This window comes from Lissotriton vulgaris, chromosome 1_1 (assembly GCF_964263255.1).
Source record: "Lissotriton vulgaris chromosome 1_1, aLisVul1.2, whole genome shotgun sequence".
NCBI classification, from domain to species: domain Eukaryota; kingdom Metazoa; phylum Chordata; class Amphibia; order Caudata; family Salamandridae; genus Lissotriton; species Lissotriton vulgaris.
The window spans coordinates 1,085,486,782-1,085,510,731 of record NC_141685.1 but is presented as its reverse complement, the minus strand read 5'-3'; the positions used below and the strand labels follow the sequence as shown (position 1 = coordinate 1,085,510,731).

The 23,950-nt window shown below is 46.0% G+C and overlaps 1 protein-coding gene across 1 annotated transcript in view; it reads left to right on the top strand.

The window, feature by feature from the left end:
• Positions 1-23,950, top strand: part of SACK1F (scaffolding CK1 anchoring protein F) — a 135,560-nt gene that overhangs the window by 48,806 nt on the left and 62,804 nt on the right. The window contains exons 2-3 of the mRNA XM_086963463.1: positions 15,825-15,992; positions 17,000-17,121. Coding sequence (XP_086819589.1) covers positions 15,825-15,992; positions 17,000-17,121 — 290 coding nt within the window. The remainder of the gene's footprint in view (positions 1-15,824; positions 15,993-16,999; positions 17,122-23,950) is intronic.

Sequence of the window (23,950 nt, the reverse complement as noted above, 5' to 3'; positions counted from 1 at the left end):
AAGGGGATGAAAGGAAGTGGCAGAGAGGTTTTGAAGGAAGAGCAAAGGTGAGGACCTATTAAAATATGGAAGGAACTGTGGATGAAAGGATGAATGCAAGGAAAAAGGACTAATAGATGGAAGGGGGGAAAAGAATTACATGGGTGGGTGAACGAATGTATCTGTAATCATGAAAGGCTGGATGAATGGGTGGATGGATGAAAAGACCGCTGGATGGAAGGGTGAAATGATGAATTGGTTGATTGATAAAAGGAGCGTGAATCGGTGGATGAATTGGTAAAAGTATGGAGGAATGGTTGGAAGTGTGAGTAGAACGATGGATGCAAGACTGTAATGATGAGAGGGTAGACTAATTGAATTGTGAAAGGGTGGATGTATGGGTGGAAACATGAAAAGATGGATGTATGGATGGTTTCATGACAGGCTTAAAGGATAGAGAAATAGGACAGAAGGCCGGATTAAGGGACCTCATTTAAAGTGGGTAGAGTTAACTCGCTTTGCTCACTGGACTGTGTTGGAGGGATGGATCAAAGTGGGGGTATTTTACTTGTCTGGCTTCTCCCTTGGTCCTGAGTGCACTATTAAGGATCCCTGGGGTAAGGATTGATGGATGTTCTAGAAATGATCCTTCTCTATTTGGGCAATGACTGGTAGGACTCTGCTCCTAGGGTTAAGGATTGATGAGTCGTAGGAATCAATGTGTACTGTGGTGCTGATTAATATTTTATGGGCAACGTGTCTTGTGTTGATGCTTGATGGCTCTTGATAAACTCATCAATGGTTTTTGTAATGATGCTTAGTAGCACTTTGCACACTTATTAATGGCTAGTAGCCCACGAATTATGGCTTCGGTGGTGCTCAACGATGGATTTTAGGGTGATGGTTGATAGCTACTTTACAATGATCAGTCAGTCACGGAACAATGATCAATGTCTCTAATGGCAATATTGATTTTATCATGAATTCATAAATTATAGATTTTGATATAGTGATCAATAGCACTTCTGAAAATGACTGATGCTTCTTGGAGGATGATTGATGCATTTTGGAGTGTTGATCAGTGATTCTTTGGCTGGTGAACAATGGTCTTGAAGCAGTGCTGGGTAACTCTGGAGTTGATTATTGATGGCAAGGATAGATGTATCTTGACTCTTGAACGGATGACTGTTCGGTCTTGGGGCAATGTAAAATGGCTATGGAGTAATAGCAGTTGCCCTCTGCTTTTGGTTAATGTTTGATTGGCATTGGGAAGATCATTGGCCATTTGAGTGATAAGTTGTTTTTTTTCGAGGATGCTTTCAGCAGTGTGTCTGCACTAAACTTGAGGGTTTTTGGGATGCTATGGATGGTTCATAAGTCTGTGGATCTGGAGTGTTAAGTGATGGGTCTGTGGTGATGACTTACTCCTGGACAAAGATGAATAGCTATTGGGATAGTTATTGATTACTCTATGATCAACTCATGAACCATAGATCATTCCTTCAAAATCATTGTGCCATGGGAGAATCATTAAAAGGTTTTGGACCAATGACTAATTGCACTTGGAGAGATTATCGATGCCTCTTGAGGGCAGAAAGATAGCTACTGGTCCTTGACTGGATGTTTTATTGCTTTTGAGGCAATAACGGATAGCGTATTGCTGGATAGATTATGATCAAATGCTGTTGGAATGCTGATCAGTAGCTCTTGGGATTTGAGGCACAAGTAAATGTTCTTGGGGTGTGAGTGATGAATATTAGGTGGTGAATAATGGCTCTTTGGATTCTTCTTGATGCAATGATCACTGATTCCTAGAGTATTGATCCATGGTGGTTTTGTGTATGGAGTTGAGAATGGATGCTTTAGGAATGATGATTGATGGCCCTTGATCTTTGATCAACGGCTCCTGATTGATTAATAATGGCAATGGCCCTTGGAGCTTTGCTCAATGGCAAAGCTTAGACCTTTGGTAATTACCGCACAATCTTGACACCCTTTTCATCATAGAAACATGGTTTTTTCCCACATCTTCACACATCCTTCTTCCCACAGTCTATAGCATCCATTGTGTGGATTGCACACAAGATGGGGGGGACACCCTAGTCATCCATAAATCCTCTGAGTCCTGCACCTTAGGCAAGCGAGTAATATTAAACTCCACAGAGTGGCTGACATGCCATTTCCCAGTCTCTACAACTTTATTATCTTCTGTAAAAGCGTTCTGGGCAGACTTGATTGATTAATTTTCGAATGTCCTCACCACCTCTTCCATCCAACCTGTCCACACACAATCTTTGGTTGAATTCATCCTCTTAGACAACACAAGTTAAAAAAAGAAAAAAACTAGAGACCTCCTCTCAAAGTTAATGTTAATAAAATGTATAAAAGCGTACGAATACCTATTGGTGTCTTGACGCTGAGGACCACAATAACCTGATGTACGCCTAGCCCCGGAACACCAGGTTTTCAAGTGTCTCCTGCAGCCAGTTAGGGAACTAGGGTTCCTAAGCTCAAATGGAAGAGAATTCCAGAGTTTAGATGTTCCGTAGTAAAGCCCACGGCCACCCCAATGTGAGGTCCTAATTCTAGGCACTGGGAGAAGTTTAGCACCTGTCGACCGAAGAAGTCTAGTTGGTTGGTACCACGCAAAAAGATTCTGTCAAAAAGGCGGACCAGACTGATTCAATGCCTTATAGGCAAGACACAACGCCTTAAATTTAATGAGCTGAGGTACCGGCAGCCAATGAAGATTACGAATTTCATTGGAAACAGTTTTATGCCTGGGAAGATTGAGCAGTAAACGTGCTGCTAAATTTTGCATCATCTGGAGCTTCTTTAGACACTGCTTCTGGGCGTTCAGATACAGCCCAGATACAGAAGCAGTAATCCAAACTGGGTGTCATCGACATAAGATGTCAAACTAAATCCAAATTCCCGGATCAATGGGGCCAGTTCGGAGACGTAGATATTGAACAAAGAGGGGCTCAACTAACTGCCCTGAGTAACTCCACATGGTAGAATGTAGGGGGCCGAATTGAAACAATTGAGTGACACCGTTTATCTCTGATCCGTTAGGAAAGAGGACAGCAGAGCCAGCGCCATTCCGTCCACTCCCAACATTTTCAGCCGATGTTGTAAGAGCGCATGGTACACCGTATCAAAAGCGGATGATAGATCGAGGAGCACAAGAGCAGCTGTACCTCCATCCATCACCGCTCTGATCTCTTTGGTCGCTTTAATAAGCGCAGTTTCCGTGCTGTTTTCCTTACGGAAACCAAACTGGGAATGATCAGCAAACTGTTCTCCCTGATAAATTGTGACAATTGAGTGTTCATAATTTTGTCAACTATCTTGGCTGGTACGAGTAATCTGGCAATGGGTCAATAGTTCAGTGGATTAGTGGCATCCAAGGTCGGCTTTTTTAATAAAGGAAGGATAGACTTCTCCTTCCAACTGGTGGGAAAGATGCCCGAATCAAACATCAAATTAAAAATCTCGGCAAGCCCAGGACTCGCCAGATCATCAAATTCTTTCAAAGAGCTGGCTGACACGGGTCCAATGAAGATCCCGATCTGGCTTCAGTTATGTACTTTCCCACTACTTCCAAGGACACAGGGGAAAAATTCAACAAGATGTTTTTGTTGCGGTCTGGATCATGCCCTTGGGGCGAAACACAGGGTACCGATCCATCCTTAAAAGCTTTAAAAATGTCCAGCACTCTTGATTTGAAGGTTGCCGCAATGTTGTCACACAATTTTTGATTACCCTTTTTTCCAGTATTAGTGGGCAGTGTGAGTTTGTTAATGAGCGAAAACAGTTCCTTAGAGGAGTTGTTAGTTGACTCAATCTGTTGAGTAAAATAATTTCTCTTTTCTACTAGAAGTAGTTTTTTATAGATCATTAAGGCTGTCTTGTATGATTGTTTATCTGACTCCTAGTAATTTGTTCGCCAAGACGTTCCAGACGGCGCCAATTTTGCTTTTCCTTCCGAAGTGAATCCGAAAACCAAAGGGCCGATGGAATGGTCCTATTGACAGACAGCTTTTTTTATAGGAAAAGCTGCACTCACAACCTCCTCAATACTCTCATCCTGGTACAGCATGTTACACAACCAATGTACTCCAAAGCCCACATCCTCGGCCTTGTCTTTTCAACATCACCAACAATCCAATGCAAAACATCCATACAGCTGGACTGGAAATACCACTTTGTCATCCATTCTCCAGGCTTAGCATCCTACCAACAAACCAAGGTCCACACAAAAGATTAACCTTCAGATCCTTCAAAGACTTCTCTTTAGACAACCTAATGCTTCAACACATCTTTCACCCTATCAACTACATGTCCAATGGCAACACTCTTCTAAACAACTTCAACATTTTTGGGGAAATCTATGTGAAAATCCACATGCCCTTTACACCAATCGTGTGCCAGACAAAGCCTTCAGCACCCGGGTCCACTAAAGACCTTTCAAACATAAACGATCCATCCGCAGACAAAAAAAGAGAATGGAAGAAAAACCGAACTCCCGAGGACATCTTGATACTGAAGTCCCTTCACTCAATACGACGACAGCTCATCACATTGGGAACACCAAAGTACTATAGCAGCACCATAAGTGAAGCCTCCCAACTTGAGTAAAACGCTATTCAAGACAATCCAGCACTGCATCCCCTCCCTGACGGTCCAATCTATTCCTCAGTCCACAGAAGAATGCTATACCATCAACCTCTTCTTCCGTGGAAAAAATACAGAAGATCAGCGGCGCATCGACAACCAGGCATGATTCAATTTTTACACCCACCTCTTTCCACACAATTCTCCAATGGTCAGTCTTCGAAACCTTATCTCTCTTAGATCTTGCTCAGGTACTGCACTACCTCAAAGCCACTTCTCACAAAGATTATGTTTTGCCTTTGTCTTTCATTAAAGGTCTATACAGAGGTGTTCTCTTAAGTCTACTTCTCATTGTAAATCTCAGTCATGGAATCTTCCCAGAAGCACTTAAGACAGGCCAGATCTTTTCATTCCTTGAGAAACCTACACCAGGCACGATGACCTGTCAACTACTGGCCCATCACTTACCTACCAATCACTAGGCAGATTGTTTAAAAATCAGTCTGTGTTAAACTTTAATACCACATAAATGCTAACAATTTCTTGCACAACTGACAGCCAGGCTTCGTATTTCGCTGCAGCACAGATACTACAACCTTACACATCACAAGCGATGCCCTCTTGACTACAGATGAAGGTGATCCCTGCCACCTGATATTCCTGAAGCTCTCAGCTGCCTTCGACAGAGTCAATCATCACACCCTGATAAGTACCTTGAGTCTCAAATGGGATTCACCCACAATGTCTGTCACTGGTTTTCCTCCACACTTCCCAACAGACACCGGTTTGTTCACATGGGCACATTAGGTCATAAAAGATCCCTATCACCTGTGGAATCCCCCAGGGCTCCATACTGTCTCCTTCACACTATACAGGGAGCCGCTTGGTGCTATGTCGAGAACCGTATGAATATTCACCATCATACCGAGGATGTACAACTCCACATGAAAGTGTCTCCTCTGCTTCAGACATCCAGTGCTCCAAACACTGCTGGCACATCATCCAGACCTGGATGTCCAGTGCCTATCTGAAGCTCAACCCAACCGAAACAAAATTCTTGTTATTTGCCAAGAACAATGCCAGGGTACACTACAATCCTGGCTTAATAACATGAACCTTTACAGCTTCGACCCCCAACATTCCCTAAATGCCAAGTCAATTACATTCACCCTGGACACCAACCTCAAGAAACATGTTAACCACCCAAAAAAACAGCACAGTATCAGTTTGCTCTCCAAAAAAACATTTCTTCCAGAATAAGTCTTCAGAACTGCTGTTCAAACCTTATACTCTTGCATCTGAATGGTTATAATGCTCTACTTCATGGCCCCCAAGACTCCACAATAGCCGCCTATAGTGGCATACTATACCTACAGCATGTCTCATCCAGGGCCTGAAGAAATACCAGCTGCATCATTTACAACATGTCATGACCAGCAGCCCTGCTTATACTTTAGACAAGTCCACCATCTCGGGTGGATCTTGGCACACACACAGCTGGGTCCTCCCCAACGCTGCTCAATTTCGGAAAGAGTTGAAGACTCCTAATGCATTAACCATCCATAATTCAGCTTCCTTGCCTCCTACTCCTGGACTTTTTGCTTATCTTTGACCAAGTACAGCGCTCAGCCTCCTTTTGGCTTGCCGCCCGCTATAGAAATTCCATATATATAAATTAATTGGAGGTGAATGAGCCATTAAAAGTTCAAGTCTGGTATGAGCCAGATCCTTTGCTCTGGCTCAATTTGAAGTGATCTTCGAACCTCGAGTCCAAAACGAGTTAAGCTTTTACAGGAGGCCATACAACCTTGTAGGTACAGCTACCGACCATGCAATATGGGAAACCATGTTCGAATCCCAGCCTCCGTTCATTGTACTGTGAATCCAGGCAAATATCCCATTGCCGGAAAAGAGGTGTAACCTAATCTGTTCCTGTTGTGCAGTGCTCTTTTGTCCTCTGGCATTGTATGAGCTATGTAAAACTGCCAAAAAATAAAATGTGGATTCTGCCTGTCACCCATGTTCTAACCTTACATGTTAACAATAATAGACCAAGCATTAACCTTTGTGTGAAAAGGATATCCCTATAGTGGCTGAATTACAGTGTGAAACCACAAAACCTGGGAACAATCTCGACTTTTGTGCTCAACCAAATTGTGTGATCCTAGGTAAACACTTGATTTCACAGAGCCTCCTTTTTGTTCATTATCACATAGGACAGCATCTTTAAAGACGTGACTCTGGATGTGCACTGTACAAAACCCTCTCATGTTTGATTTAACTGCCTACAATGTTGCTCCTTCTACAATAAGAATTTAGGCCACATATAAGGTAAACAAGACCACTGGCTTGCCTTTTAGTTCACTAATAGCGTTGTCATTAGGGTGGGGGCAGGAATGTTTTCTCAGTTCATGTTTGAAAATTCTCACTTTTAGTAAATGCTTCGCAATGTAGAGGTATAATCTGATGTATTAAGGTAAAATGTTTCTACATTTTAAATAAATACACTTTTGTATTTTGAAGACACCATATCATATTCCAGCGATGTTTGTTGCATGATTTACACATAGCTGCCAAGGTTTCAGATTGCTATGTGTGACATTTTTTTAATTTCAGTGTAATTATGAGTGACATTTCAACCCCTATCATTGACCCTTTTCTCGCTGAGCAAAATCAAGCAGTAATGACGAGGGAAATGTATAAACATAAGAAATGACACCCATTTGAGCAACAAGAAACTCTAAGAAAATCTTAAAACTGCCGGAAATCACAGAAATGAAAGGGCATTAACCTATTGCCCTTGTAAACTGATCGTAGTTTTTAGGAGGAATATGCAGTGCATCATTGGTACAGTCCAGTGCTTTCAACAGTCCGAAATCCCTGTGGTAGCGTTAAATTTATAATAAATACTTCTGTCTCTAGTAAAGTCACAACAATACACTAGTGCACCTAGGTGTGGGGGAAATAATAATGCAGGTGCCGATGTCCTTGAGAACAGTGTCTATATGTCTGTTACAATCACTGGCTCAGCCAGTGGCGAAGTTATTCTGCCTGCAGTCACAACGCTGGTGAGGAGCTCTGAGTGAAACAAGCAACGGCGCCCCAACCTCCCCCCTCAAAATGGTGCACATTACACCGTTCGACTCATTTTTGTAGTGCACGTTCTTCTTCTGTGTGACCCCGAAGCACTACATCAGGAAAATCCAACTTAACATCCTCTCTAAGCAGCCCTGATTGTTTTATTCACGCAGACAGGGAAAAACCTTAAACGGTGACTACGTACCTGTGTATGAGAACAGGAAGCAGCTGCACATCCGGGCTGGGCGGAGGACCTGGGAGGGCGAGCCGCCCCGCGCATGCCCGGTAATTTTAACTGGCGCCAAAGCGAAGTGTGGGAGCTGACGTCCCAGGAGTGGACCTGGGTGAAGACCAGCGGATAGCACTGCGGGGCTCCGATGCCTAAGGGGAGAGCCCAGCTGTGGCTGCAGAAGAAGCCCTGCATCAGAAGTGACGGCTGAGGCCGCCGTTGCAAGTGCGGGGCTCCCATGAGTGAGGGAAGTCCCGCGTGTGACAGGTAATGCGTGTGTGTCTACGTGTTCACAACTTGCTTGTCTAGGGTGCTTGGGGGGGGGGCGGTGTGTGTGTGTGTGTGTGTGTGTGTGTGTGTGTGCGCGCGTGTGCACGCTTGTGTCTGTGTGCGTGTGTGTGCGTGCGTGTATGTGCGTCCGTGCGTCCGTGCGTGCGCGATTGCGAGAGGCTGACTTGCTCTGGAACTGGGACAGGAGATGTGCACGGCTCGTGGGTGAACGTGCGCGCACACATGCTGAAATCGCGGACGGCCCTGTGCATGCCCATCCCCGGTCCCACATTCCCAGCAACTTGATAACAATAAGGGCTTCGCTGGACCAGCTCGACCAAAAAAAAACTGGTCACGGTGGCACAGTTCTGCCAATGTGAAAAGCGCCTGCACTAAACACCGCCACTCAGCCTCTCTCTGGACTCAGTGCAGAGTTCTAAAATTGCCAGGCGTGCCGACAGCAACACTTAGTGAGGGCCCGGACTGGGGCACAGACTGCTGGAGGAAATAAGAATCGGAAGTAGCCAATACTACACTAACCGCTCCAAACTTTAACAACAATCTATACACAGCAACTGCGGAGAAATGTTTACAAAGATGTAATTTATGAAAATTACAGTTTAGTTAATAGCTTACCTGCTCTCTCAGGCACTTAATTATTCATGATTGATCGTCACTGGGCAGCTGAGCCCGGCTGCGGCCCGGTAGCAGGCTTCATCCCATTTGCATGATATATTATTACCGCCACTGATGTGCCATCAGTCATGCTGCAACCAGTGAGCACAGCAGCTTGCTGCACCTACTCTCACTGTGACTGCCCCCCCCCTCCCCCGGCGCTGCCTCTGTGACCCTGACCCGTGAGCCTTCCTCTCTGGCCCTGTCTTTGGCTGACTGGTGCAGGTGGGATCGCCGCACCTTGCCTAACGACTCCCGCTGCAGCAAACACCGGCCAGGGCATGATGGTGTGGCTGCAACTCCAATGGCTGCCCGGTCTGTTTGGGGGTCTTAGCTCAACCGCTGGTCAGGCCTGTTGCCTGTTTCATAAATAACCATTGCACAACTTTGTCATGCTGCGAGGCAGTGCGGCCATTGCATGCAGCCTGCCGCGAGTTTAATTGAACTGTAGCCACCTGCACTTCTTAGTTTGCACCTCGGCGATCATCACCACCGCTGTTGATGGCGGCCATAAAACTCTCAACTCATGTGAGTGACTACTCAAGTCCAACGCGGGTTTATTGGGAGACAGTTCAGCTGCAAACCATTACCAGGACTCGCCGACTACTGAATGCCCCGCCTTTTCTCTGACCTTACCTCACTTTGTCTTGGCTCCTTCAGGACGTGACGAGGCACGAGGCCCCAATCTCAGGGCCCCCACGGTGCCACACAGCTGCCAGTAGCAAGCACTGCTGATGCCAGGCCGCGGCCGCCCTGGTCTGATGAGTGCGAGTCAGTGGCATCTGAAAGCCGCGCCGCGCAGGAAATGAAATGCAGCGAGGCAGGTAGGATTGTAGCGCTCTGACTCCAGTGCTGAGTAGTCAGTTCTTTAACTATTTACTTACTGAGCCAGAGCGCTGCTGGCAACGCACGTCTGTGGGGCACAGGATATGCTACAGGCACCCAGTTTCTGACTGGCATGATTAAAAATGCGTGACGTTATTGCCACACACGATGCTTGATACTTGGCAGGCATGTTTAAATGTCCAATATTTTCAGGGCTTGGCTCGCGCACAGGTCCTTAAAACTAGAGCCAACTCATCTGGCCTCCATTTAATTTATTGGATCGCCCACCACTGGCATACACAGATATAAATACACTAATGGCATTTTCGTCAGGGCAGGGGGACGCATGAATGCTTCTAAGGTCATCCTCAACAAGATCGGGCACCAGACAGTGCAGATCTACAAACTCCTGAGCCCCAAAACATCCACACTAAACGCAAAAGCAACAAACCTCTGGGGAACACTGTACACAAGACATCTCGGTGAGGAGGAAAAGGGTAGACTATGGAGGTCCGCCACAACAAATAAAATCACACCACAACTCGCACAGACAAAATACTGGCTCTTACACTGAGCTTTTTGGACTCCTGCCAAACTTGCAAAGGCAGGCATAAAAGACAGTGACACATGCTGGAACTGCCACAGGAGCACAGGGAACCTACAACACCTAATCTTCGAATGCCCAAAGGTCAAAACGTTTTGGATGAGAGTGAGCAACCTCATTAACACTGTAATAGGGAGGAGCATACAGCCAGGCTTCATGGGGCTAGCCACAGCATTCATGGCACCAGACCTAGAAAGCAAGGACGAGAGAGACCTGGGTAGACCTCCTACTCGCCGCAGCACTCAAAAAGATATTAGCAAATTGGAAAGACACAGCCAAGGCAACATTCAAAAGCTGAATAAACTGGGTCACCTTTCTCAGAGGAGCCGACAACATCAGTGGGAAATTCTCCCCAAGCCACAACGCTAAGAATGAAATGTGGGCGGCCCTTGATGCACACCTGGAGTCACACAAACCCCCATAGACCCGTATACACCACCAGCAAGCAGACAAGCAAAGACCTAAGAGGGCGACACTAATGTATTGACGCACCCCCCCCCCCCCTCTCTTCCTTTCTCTTTCTTTCACCTCCTCCGGGGGTGCCTACAGACCCCACAACCAAACCAGCCTATACTATGTATGCTCGATGTAACCACGTAACCATAAAAATGCCAAGAACCTCCCAGCTGTAACGACACCCCCCCCCCTGCATTACTACTGTACTGTATTGGAAAATCTTCTAAATACATTTAAAAAAAAATGAAAAAAAATTCTCACTTTGAATATACGCTTCTCAATGCAGTGATATAACCCGATGTACTAAGGCGAACGGCTTTCGTGTGTTGCATAAATACACTTTTTTCAATTTTGAAGAGACTTTGATGTTTTTACTTGATGTTTGTTGTACAATTTACATGCCAAATGCTTTAATGGCTCGGCTCCCGCAGGGGCTCTAAGAGCTAGTCTGACCCTTGGCTCGGATATGGTTCGCCCCCTCTGCTCTAAACAGGGGTCGCTGCACTGCAGGGCACAGTACTGCTGCAGAATCTGGGGGTGTCGATAGCACTGTGAAAGGATGTGTAAAGCTAGAAGCAGTAAATGTTCTGTTTGTAGTAATCCAGCGCTGCAGTCTGCCTGGGTATCGCCTGCCTTTCCCGCCTTCGACCCGGCAGGTGGGGGGAGGGGCACTGGATGCCGTGTCTCGCTAGTGGGCGACGGACAAACACCAAACTCGGCACACAGGTTAGTTGCTTAAGGATTCTTTTTTTCTTCATCTCTGCTGCCAGTTACATGCACGTCCGTCCCCTCTGCCCGTCCTGGTCAGTCTGCCGTCCTTCCTGTCCCTAACCGGATGTGGTGTCCGGTGACCTGGTCACCTCCCTCATGACCCACAGGGTCCTAGTGTCCTCCAGTCCTGTCATCCTATCTGTCAGGTCACGACATCTCCCCCTTTGTTGCAAATAAATGTTAATGGTACAGTTCTTCTGATCATTTTTGCCCCCTCACCCTTGACAGCATTTGCTGATTGTTGTGGAGGGAGGGAGAGGGAGAGGGAGAGAGAGAGGGAGAGGGAGACACAGTCCATAGGTCTGGTCGACACTTCTCCCCAGTCTCTGACTCCTACGTTTCATCACTTAGTCTCTTTGTCCCCTTGCATTCCCCCCTTGGTCGCTGTTCTCTGCCATCAGCTTTGCTTCTGTTTGTCAGTTGACCTCCTTCTGCTCTCCGCTTGCCAGCGTCTCTTCGTCTGCTTCTAGCTCCTCTCTTTCTAAGGCCGCCCTTTGTTGTGTTTGTTCCCTCAGTGATTCTTTTTCGTTCTCTTCCTCTTTCTCTGATCCCAGCGTCTTCTCTTCGCTTGCTCTCAGTGTGTCTTTCGTTTTTTTTTTTCGTGTCATGTGTCATTGTTATAAGACCCATGGTTTGTGCGGTGCTGTTGCAGACATGGTCCTGGGACATCGCCTTTCAGCACATGGATGTCATCTTTGTTCTTTTTGTCTCTATACCTCAGTTCCTCTGTGAACTTTCCCAGGTTTGTTACCTGTTTCTTTGACCCCCAGGTGAAAACCTTCACCTTGGATTCTCTCAGTGTCGGCTTGGCTTCCATCTTCTCGTACTCTGATGCACACATGACATTGCATGTTGCACCACTGTTCAGTACAAATTCCGCTTCATGTGCTCCTACTCCTATCTTTGCCGAGTCCGTCTTTCTTAGGGTGCTTCTGTCTGTTGGGTGTGTTGTTTCTCCTTTTTCGTCTCCCCCTCTCAGTTCTGTGTGACCCTCCGACATGTGGTATAGTCTTTCCACTTTCTCTTCTTCCTCTTCTTCGCCTGACCATCGTGATGAACTTCTCCTTTCTCTGTCGACATACCTGACGTATCTTGTTGTCGACTCTTGTTGTCTTCCTGTTCTTCCTCTGTCATCTATTACTTGTACGCCTTGGCACACACTGGCGTAGTGGTTTCTTCCATTACATCTTTTGCACGTCCGGCCAAACGCTGGGCACGGGCCTCTTTGTGGAAATTCCATTCTGCACCTGTAGCATGTTCCTTCAGGTTGTCTCCTCTCTGTTTGCTCCCTCCAGTCATTCCTCCACCGGCCTGTGCGATATTTGTTTGTCATGAGGTGTGCGTTTTCGATTTCGACGTTCTTCCCTGGCATGCGCCGTTACTCTCGCCTCTGCGCTCACCAGTGATAGGATGTTCTCCAATGAAGTTGGTTCTTTTAGGATTCTTGCCCTGAATCCTGTGTCACGACCGCCTTCAATGATCCGGAGCCTTATTGCTTGTTCGTTATCGAATTTGTCGAACTCACAATGTGTCACCAGTTTTCTCAGCCTTGTCGCGAAGTCATCTAGCGTTTCGTCAACTTGTTGACACGCAATAGTAAATGTATATCGTTCGAAGTCAACGTTCCGTTGTGGGTCAAATTTGGCCGTTGGGCATTTCTTTAGTTTCTCATATGTCTTTGTTTCTTCGGTAGGCAGTGTCACCAGAAGTTCTTCGACGTCCTCCCCTGCTAAGTTCAGCAGTAACCCTAGTCTCTTTCCGTCTGTTACATCTTCCGCTTCCATATATCTTTCAAACCGTCTGATCCACTTCTCCCACCTGATTCCTGTTTGTGGCTCCGATAAGTTGAACGGCAGTGGTCTCCTGTATTGTGCGCTGGGCTTTGGGTCTGCCATTTTTGCCTTCTTGCCTTTATTTGCTCTTTCCTCTTTTTGTTCTTTCGCTCCTTTGTGCGTTGTTCTATGTTTCCTTTGCTCTTTGTCTTTTTCTTCTTTTCTTCTTTCTTTTCTTTCTCTTTGCCTATTGTCTTCTCTCTTTTGTGATCTTTTATCCCTTTTGTTTCTTCTTTTTCTTCCTTTATTTTACTTTATTTAGCCTTTTCTGGGCTTTCCTAGTCCTTTTAGCCTTTATTCTTGTCTTTTTCCTTGTGTTTCTTGCTTCTTTTCTTCCTTGCCTGACCTTAAAATGGCCGCCCTGTTGGTTTCTATGGTCTCTTTGTATTGTCCTTTTTCAAATGGCTGCTGCTCTTCTCGCGAGATTTCGCGATCGAAATCTCGCTCGCCTGACTTAAAAATGGCCGCTTCCCTGATCTCGCCTTGATTGGCCCAGCTGCCTGATCTCAAAATGGCCGCCGAGACTCTTGCGAGAGCTCGCGCCTCTATTTCGAGATCACGCGTTCCTTCACGCTTACTGCAGTTTGCTGGTGATTCTTCATAAGCGGTCGGGTGGGCTCCGATGTCGCTCCTTTCCTCCCTTATTTCTTTGCACATCCAGGGTGGGCACCTGGTTCTTCCTGATCTTTTGATGTCGCCGTCGATCGATGTGCGACGATCTACGCGCCGGCTCATTTCACCCTTCATCGCCAGTTGTCGTGTCTCGCTAGTGGGCACCGGACAAACACCAAACTCGGCACACAGGTTAGTTGCTTAAGGATTCTTTATTTCTTTATCTCTGCTGCCAGTTACATGCACGTCCTTCCCCTCTGCCCGTCCTGGTCAGTCTGCCGTCCTTCCTGTCCCTAACCGGATGTGGTGTCCGGTGACCTGGTCACCTCCCTCATGACCCACAGGGTCCTAGTGTCCTCCAGTCCTGTCATCCTATCGGTCAGGTCACGACACTGGACATCAAGGGGCGCCCGCTGTTTATCCTGGCTCGGGGCCCAGCAGGAAACTGGTCGGACCTTTCAATTGCAACAAGGCAGTATTTAATAGGAACAAGGAACAAGGAAAGGGGCCTGCCCGCGTGCCGGTACACCAAAAGGGCACAGATGCACCGCGTTTAAACCCGGAATAGGAAAGTATAGCCCTCTGAAACGTCTGCGTGAACTGCGAGGGTCAAATATCTAACGTCTCGTCCTTACTCGCCAGAGACATGCCAAAAGGAAGATCACTGAAGACGTTTCAGTAAATTATGTAAATCGTTGAAAACATTACGTTTTCAAATGGAAATTGTAACCTTCAAAACCATTCTTAAAACTCGTCCCCTCCAACAGCACTTCCTGTAATAATTCAACCCATTTCTTGAGCCCTACGGCCCTCTGGCACTCACATGAGGTCAACTTTGTAAATATGTATTTTATTCCTGGTTTGATCTAACGCTGGCACCTTTTATCTTTACAATGTATATATGCACCCTGTTAGCGTTGTAACTGTATATATGTAACTTGTTAGCGAGTTTAGTCTATCTTGTGTACCTTTTGTAACTTACAGGTTTCTTTTTTTAAAGCGCTCTGACACCTTAGGGTAAAGTTTGCGCTATATGAAACTGCATTAAATAAATAAGATAAAAATAAATAAATAACTTCTAGTTGTGACGTTAATGGTTAGGCCGGACGTGGACGTCAAGCAGCTGCTCCCCAAACTTGCCTCTTGGTGCCCCGACACTGCTCGTGCCACTCCTGAACGTAGGGACCACTAAGTAGTGTTTTTGCAACCTACGGTTAAAGCTTTCTAGACCTTCCAGGGGAAGGTCTTCCCTTATGGCTCGTGTCTTATGTCACTAGAGGTCCGTGCTTTGCATTTTGACTATTATAATGTTTTTCTTATGCACTCCATGAGATCCAGGAAGCGAGTGAAACAGAGCTCTCGGTGGTCTCCAAATAGTGCCCATCATTCACCAGGATAGATTTTAAGATGGCACGGGCCACAAGGTATTCTGGAGCCCTAGTTTCCAAGTGTTGATCTGTTAGGTGATGGAACCCCAGAGTTAGCTCTGCTCTCAGAAGTCTGAGCGTGTGAGATCTATGCCTCCTAGGGGGCACCTTAGTCAACCAGGTCTTCAGAGAACCACGGGCACAATGCTGTTGCCTCAGACAGTGAAATCCGTGTAACCTGAGGGATGGCACTGCTGTCAGAGCCTGTAGTCTGAGGAATAGCTCTCTGCCTGAGTACACGGCTTGTAAGTTCCGTGTAACCTTGAGGAAAGATTTACTGGCTGACCCCGTAGAATTTGTGTAACCTGATGGACACCTGCTGTCTAAGCTTTTAAGATCTATGTGACCTGAGTAATACCTCTGATGTGTTATCATTTTCCATCTGTGTAACCTGAAGGAGGGATCTGCTGTGCATTTCATTTATACACCTGACTCTTCCCCTCTCACAGGTGGTGGCTGTGGTCATGGACCTCTTCACAGATCGTGATGTGTTCCGGGACGTGTTGGATGCCGCGTGCCGGAGACTGGTTCCGGTCTACATGATCCTTGACCAGGAAGGAGTGAAGCTCCTGGTGGAGATGTGCCAAAGTCTGGCGCTCGACCGCTACAAACTGAGGGTGAGGATGGCACAGAACCAGATGGATGAGTGGTTACCGATGGGTGCGCATTATGAATGATAGATCGCAGGCAAATAGGCATGGTTGGAAAAATGGATGCATTGATGGATGGATGGATGGATGGATGGGTGAAAGACTCCTCAGGTTCCCCAGAAGTAGCAGGTCAGCTTATTTTTTCAGTCAGTCAGTCAGTCAGTCAATCACTTTTATTCGATTTTTAAAAAATCATAAAAAGACACAGGATACATTTCAATGGTTACACGTACAGAGCTTATTTTTTCATTTGACCACGTGGCCAGCATACAATTATTGAGCAAATAACCAATGCTTAGATCCACATTGTTTCCCCTCTTGTTTCCATGAAAACTATTTGCAGGATCGTTACCTAATAACCTGTATGAACAGGTCCTCAGGTGTCTGTTGCCAGGGGAAAACACCTAGAAAAATTGCAGTGTCCAGTGAACTGCAATACAATGTCTGGTTACCTGTTTTACCTTTAATACAGGACTCTGCCATCCTGTTGCTTAGTCATGGAGAACTGAACTTTGCCTGCTTTAAATATCATCTGAGGATCAAACTGCCCTAGTGACCCAGATCTCTGCTACCTTTAACAGGAGGACAGACCTGGCCAGTCTAAGTTGTCTGAAGCTCTGTGCTTGCCCTGCCTTTAATACTAGAACTTGATCAGTCACAGAAATTAGTGTTCAGCAGATCTGTGCCCTCTCTTTAATATTAATTCTGGATATGCCTGGCCTTGTGACCTGGAGCTCTGGTCGCACCATTAAATTGTGTACCCTGGCATGGCAAACACGTCTCTTGTGATCTGGACTAGGCTGACTTATTCTTAGTGACCTGGAGCTCTGTGAATGTCCTTGAGACTTGGTTCTGTGTGACTGTTTGAGACTCTCCCATTTCGTTTCTAAAAGCCCTTGGTGGCTTATAGGAATAAAAGGGACTGAACCCGCATATGTTGAATTCCTTCCCTTACAATGCCTTCTCTCTCTTAGAACCTCCGCGTGCGCTATGTGTCTGGGGTCGGTTTCTACATGCCATCCGGAAGGATTCAGGGCACCTTATCCCATAAGTTTATTATGGTGGATGGAGACAAAGTTGCCTTTGGTTCATTCAGGTGGGTTGTCTTCTTTTTGTCATTGGATTTTTGACATGGTGGACCTTTGAGACAGTGACCTTGCATGTCAAGTGTTTTTTCATGTTCAACATGTCATCTGTTCTTTCATAATGGATGGTAGACTGTTTTGTATGTTTTCCATGTTCAGTAGTCTTCAACGACTAATAGGCTTTCATTATATTTGAGGTCCTTCCATGGTCTTCCATGGCCTTCATTGACAATGGCCATAGCCTTAAATAGTTGGTTACTGCATGGTCTACAATCTTCCATGGTTAATGGGCTTCAGCAGTCAGTGGTCTCAAGTAGTAAATTACATTCCATGTTTGATGGTTTTCCGTAGTTGTTTCTCTCTTACGATTTTTCCTAGCCTTTCATGGTCTTCCATGATTATTGGTTTTTCATGCTTATTGTCCTTCCTTGGTGAAATGCTTACATGGTGTATAGCCATGCATGATGAATGTTGTCGATGGTCTTTCATGATTCATGGTCTCAATGATCACTTGCTTTTTTCATATGGTGGGAGCTCTCCTCCACTCAGTCTTCTACTGTGTTTCGAGGGACTTCCATCAAAGCTATTGGTGGTTCATGAGGTATGATGCTCCATAGCCTCTGGGTTTCCATTGTCCTCCACTATTAATGGACTGTAGCGGTCAATCAATTTTTTTTTTTTTTGTGATTAATGACCTTTCCCAATCAATGATTTTTCATGGTGTCTGGTCTTCCTTTTTCAATAGTTTTCCCCGGCCAATGGTCTTCCATGGTCAATTGTCTCCTATGCTAAATAATTTTTCATGGTTGTTGGTCTTCCATGATGACGTGCCCATCTTAATGTCAGTAACAGTTTCTCTCCCAGTAACGAATACAGCTCACCATAAGTGACTGAATAGTTTGAACTAACACCACTACATGACTTGTGTGGTGGCCTTTCTTTTCTGCATTTTGCCCTTTGCTTTTTTTCTCTTTTTTTTCTCTTTTTTGCTTCTTTACGTCTTTTTCCTTTTTTTTCTCTCCTCCTTTGCTGCCTTTTTGCTGTAAGCACTGCACACTTACTCGCTGCCCACTCCTGCCTCGCCCTGCCACCACCCCAACAAGCCCCCCCTCCCAGTAACGAATACAGCTCACCATAAGTGACTAAATAGTTTGAACTAACACCACTACATGACTTGTGTGGTGGCCTTTTCTGCATTTTGCCCTTTGCTTTTTTTTCTCTTTTTTGCTTCTTTACGTCTTTTTTCTTTTTTTTCTCTCCTCCTTTGCTGCCTTTTTGCTGTAAGCACTGCACACTCACTCGCTGCCCACTCCTGCCTCACCCAGCCCTGCCACCACCCCAACAAGCCTCCCCTCCCCCCCTCCCCCCCCCCCCCCCCCCCCGGGCCTTCTTCATGGCAGCTGCAGTATGGACCAGCTATTAAAAAGTCACTGTTTGACCACCTTACTTATTGCCTCACTTCTCCGACCAGGACCGACCCTTTCAGACCGGGCTTCCGCTCTGCTGCTCAGATTGAGGTCCCCCCAGCCTCCTACCATTTTCTCCTCTGTTTCCACTCTTTTTGTTCTTTCCTTTTTGCCCATTTACTATTCTCTATTGCACCTTTTGACTTTTGTTATTCTGTCATCTTTCTCCTACACCTTTTGACTCTGTGTGCACCTTTTATCTTGCTTGCCAGTTTCTCTTTCCCCTCACTCCTCCTTGCCCCCTTCAAACCACTTTCATTCGGCTCGATCTCTCTCGTACTTTTGGCCTACTCAGATTGTTGCCCAGTGACTCTTTTTGTCACACTTTCTTCGTTTCACTCTTCCCTTCCGTGACCCCTTTAGCCTTTTTTTTGCTCTTTTTCTTCTTGTTGCCCTTTTTTCCTTGCATCCTTTGCTGCCGTTTTGCTCTCAGCACTGTGCCTTCACCCACTAATTCCCTCTGCTTGCTTTCCGCCTCATGCGTTCTCTGCCGCCCACTCTTACCCTGCCAGCACCCCAGATCCTCCTTCTTAATGGCACCTGTAGTGCAGAAGTGCAACGGTCAACCCACAGCGTAACATGTGCTGCTGGCGTGCAGCAGACAGCTCATTGGACATCAAATGCATTCTAATGGCAAGTCCATCTATGCCCATCCATACCCCAAACTCGCCCAGCACAAGGTGCCCTGGTCCAACACCTACCCACCACACCACAAGGTGGTACTCTGTTGCAGGTCTCCACGCAATAAACCCTGGATGCTCCTCCCCACGCTGCAACGGAGCCTCCCCATGGCACAGACAAGCTGGTACATGGACGATCTTAAACTCTCCAAATGCAACTGCAGACAGATGGAACGCCTTTGGGGACACACCCATAACACCAACAGAAATATATATAAAGCAGCTCTCCAGATCTACCACCGTTGGCTTAAGACCCACAAGCACACCGCACTAACTGAACAAATCAAAAACAGCTCCAACAGCTCAAAATAAATATTTGTCATCCCCGGCTGTCCGCCCCATGACAATCACTCCAACATAGCTCTGCACCCAGCTCTCCTAATATTTCAGCACCAAAATCGCCACAATATACAACAGTGTGAACTCTAACCCAACCTCTCCACACTCGCCGTCGTCCAGTCTGAGGACAATGAAACCCCAGAAACCACCCTGACGTGCTGGCCGACCAATACCCTTCAGAAAACCGCCACCACAATGCGGTCTTTCCAGTCAGAAGCTGCCTCAGACCTATGCCCGCCCTTCAGTTTCAACTAAGGAATCAACCCAGTCTGCAGTGTCCCCACACCGAACCTCAGCATCTCTTTCTCACTACAGCCATTTTTCCGAACTCATGGAAACACACCACTATCCTACCTCTCCTGAAAAAAATCTGATGCAGACCAAAAAATAGTGAACTATGGACCCATCTACCTCCTCTCATATCCAGCCAAAGTCTTGAAAAACCATCAATAAGCAATTGGTTGACCAACTCAATGACAACCACTTCATGGACCTCTTCCAATCAAAATTCAGACCAAACCCTAGCACGAAGACCTCCGTCATCACCTCCACTGATGATATTCATCTAATCCTAGACAAAGGCGGCACAGTGGCCTTCATGCTGCTCAACCTCTTGGCCACTTTTCACTTAGGCGCACATTCATCCTCATCCAGTGCCTTCACAGCACCAGAATTCATAGACCCGCCCTCCTCTGGATTTGCTCCTTCCTCCTAGTTTGTAAGCCTGTCGCGTACTCATCCTCTGCCTCCAACCTGATCTGTGGAGTGTATCAAGGCTCCTCACTCAGCCCGACTGTCAACAACATCTACTTGGCCCTGCTTACCTGCATCATCCAATACCATGGACTTAACATCCCATCGTACACAGGCGACACCAAGGTCATCCTCTCTAACCACACCTCCAACACCCAAATGAAGTTCATCAACTGCATGCCAGAAGTCGCAAACTAGATAAGGACAACTGATTGAAACTCCACTCCACCATTTTGTCCAAATCTGGAAGAAACCTGGGGATCTTTATCGACAAGCTAATATAGATGTCTGACCATGTCCACACAGTTGCCTCCACCTGCTTCTAAACCCTCAGACTCCTGAAGAAAGTTTTCAGATGGTTCACATTAAAAGTCCGAAGATCTTTCACTAAAGCAGTGATCATCGGCTGAATGGACTACGGAAACACCCTATAAGCCTGAATCACTACTCAACTCATCAAAAAACACTAAGTCATTCAAAACGGAGCAGCGAGACTCACTCTCAATCTCACCCTCAGCTCTCTCGTATCCAAACACCTCAGACTGCTGCTGGCTCCCTATGCACAAACATGTCTTAAATCTACTCACCCTCCCCTACAGAGCACTACACAATCAAGACCCACCATTCATGAACACCCGCATCAAGTTCCACACCCCGAACAGACTCCGCTGCCAACCCCATTTTCCCCTCATCGGAAGAGCCAGAGGTCGTGCCTTTTCTTACATGGCTCCTAAAGACCGGAACAAGCTCCTGTTACATATCCTCCACCACCCTCCTAAAATTTCACAAGAAATTGAAAACCTGGCTTTTCTATAGGTCCCAGTTAAAGGTAGCTCCCCTGTCTTATTCGCCAGTGATGTGGGCATTCTACATAGAATGACATCAGTTACTAAATGCTGCTTCAAAGACCTTCTGCAGTAATCTTGACTCATAGCCACAGTATTTTCACATTGTCATCCGTGAGTAATCTCTTCCCCTATATCAGTGTCAGTAACGGAAATTCCCTCCTTACCACAAGGTCAGTAACGTGATCTGACTCTGCTATGAGGCCATGTCGGGGTTGTCACTCCTTTTTCAACCTCGCTTACAAGTACCTCTTTTTTTCAGAGCCAGTTTTGCAGGAATGTTCCTCTACAGCACGAATTGGACCCTCCAGGCAGGGCCACTGGAATTATGCAACAGAAAGGACTGACTTATGCGGCAAGTAAAGGCAAATTATGCGACCTATTGAGGGATATTTTGTCACAGTATTCCTTCATAATTTTGTTATTTTTTCACGTGACACTGGGCCAATGGTTCACCCCATTGGTTCCAGTTAAATCTCAAAATACAGTAATAGGCAAGTGAAACATGACCGATCTAACTTTGCATGGGCTACTACTATGTGGCAGCATGGGTCCCTGCGAATTTAGTACCTTTTGATCTGCCTCCGCTGTAAGGGTTGAATGGTCAGACTTGTGATTGATCATAGAATACAGGGATGGAAAGGACCACTGGAGATGTCCTCATGTCCTAACTCTAAATATAGAGGGACAAGATATGCTTTTAAAGGGGTATCTAAACTGTAATGACATCAATCCCTCCTCACCTTGCTCATGTACAGAAGAGCTGGATCAGGTGAACCCTAAAGCTTTGCACCTCGCCTACAGGACTCTCTTCTGGACGACGTTGGCAAGACTCTCCACCCTGTGTACAGTTAATACTTCCATGGCCGTTCTCCACTGTCTAAATACAAATCACAGGGATGCAAAGTTCGACTTTAAAAACCAGTTTTACTGGAAGGCATGCCGTGCCCTGACGAGTGAGAATGAATGGCTCCAATACCCTGTGTGTTCTGTCCAAGTGGTGTGCGCTGGGTCAGCTCGGCGGACCCCTTGTACTGCCACACAGGAGTCCTTCCGTGGTATAGTTTATAGCCACATGCCGCCCTGGCTGTACACTTCGCGTGCAGTCCTGGCCCTCCGTTTCAAGAGCAGCATCCATCTTGGGAGTAAGCAGAAACAACGCAGTAAGCATGTAACCAGGAAGTCAAGAGTGAGCAAATTAGGCTACTGGGAAATTATATTTTAAAGGGCAGTTCCTGAGACTTCGCATGAGTCAAAGTGGTTTACTTTTTTTTTCTTTTTAAACTATTTTTTGTTGCAATCCAATACGTGAATAAATATAAATGTATTTCATACATAGGATATACATCGAAAACATCCTGCTTTCTTGAGAAAAAAGTCTAAAACAAAGTCGTTAGACATATAAAATGGGGTTAAAGCCTCACAGGCAGAGTACAAAACCGTTGATGTCAAGATAAATTCATATTAATCCTTCATATGTTCAGTCATGGACCCCCCTCTCCCTCACATCAATAACCCTAGTTTCCGTTTTCGTCCCCTTTTAAGAGCATAAAGACTATGTTCTAGGTAAAAAATAACATAAATCTAGCTTTCCAGATCTCAAATGTAGGGGTTTCATTCTGCAACCACATGGAGGCTATACAGAGACGAGCTACAGCAACTGCAATAAAAATCAAATATCGGAATTCAAAGGCTGGGTGTCTGTCATGTCTTCCCCGGCCTATACCCAGCAACATAGTGGATGGTGTGATATTTATTTCCACCCCAGTGATTTCTGAGAGGAATATTTCTATATGACCCAAAAACTTAAGTTAATTTCCTACACATATAAAAAATATGTACAATATCAGCCGAATCTGTACTGCACCGGAAACCTTTCCCATTGATATCGACCCCTCCCCAACCCCATTTCAGCATTTTTCGCAGCTGTGTGATATAAGTTAAATATGGTTTTAAAATACTGCGTTTTTAAATTAACAGAGATTAAGATCCTCTCTTCCATATCAATTGATTGCTCTACATGTACATCTTGACACCTCAGTCGATTTCCCCCCCATTTTAAGTTTTGAGCCTCTAAATCATCTTTCTGTGTTTCTAATAAACAGTTGTATATAACCCCAATCCGCTGTTCACGTCTAATGGCCTCAACCGTCGCATTCGGCTCAATTATCCTCTGTCTTTTCTTCAGAAAATCCCGAATCTGTAAGAATTTAAAAAGAAAGTGGTTTACAGTGGTGCTGGCTCTCAATCGAAGGAAAGCACAACATTCCTGAGTACAGAAGCTGAAGGCAAATATAATTTAAATTAAAACAAGTCGTCCTGGGCCTTTAACCCCTTCGCTGCAGGGGATATTCCCCCGCTGTGCTGGGGGGAAGGGGGGCGCGCACAGCGCTCACATGCTCACATGCTCATGACGAGCTGAGCTCGTCACGGCCACACCCGTTCCCGTGGAACGCTCAGCACAGCAGGGGAATTATCCCTGCATGCAAGTGTTCCACGGTTCTTGAAGAGCTGAGCTCGTCATGAGCACCGCAGCGCCGTGGCTCATGACGAGCTCAGCTCGTCATGAGCTTTCATGGGGTTAAATGTTCTCAAGGTGGTGAAGGTTCTTTTTCTTGCACCACCCGCACCTGCTTTTTTGTTGTTGTGTAATAAGCAGGTCACGAGTCGGGGTACACTCGGATGGACGGCGTCCACCCTGCCAAGAATTTGGGCTCCACTGAATAATGTTGAACTCGTCCCGGTGTAATTTTCAAA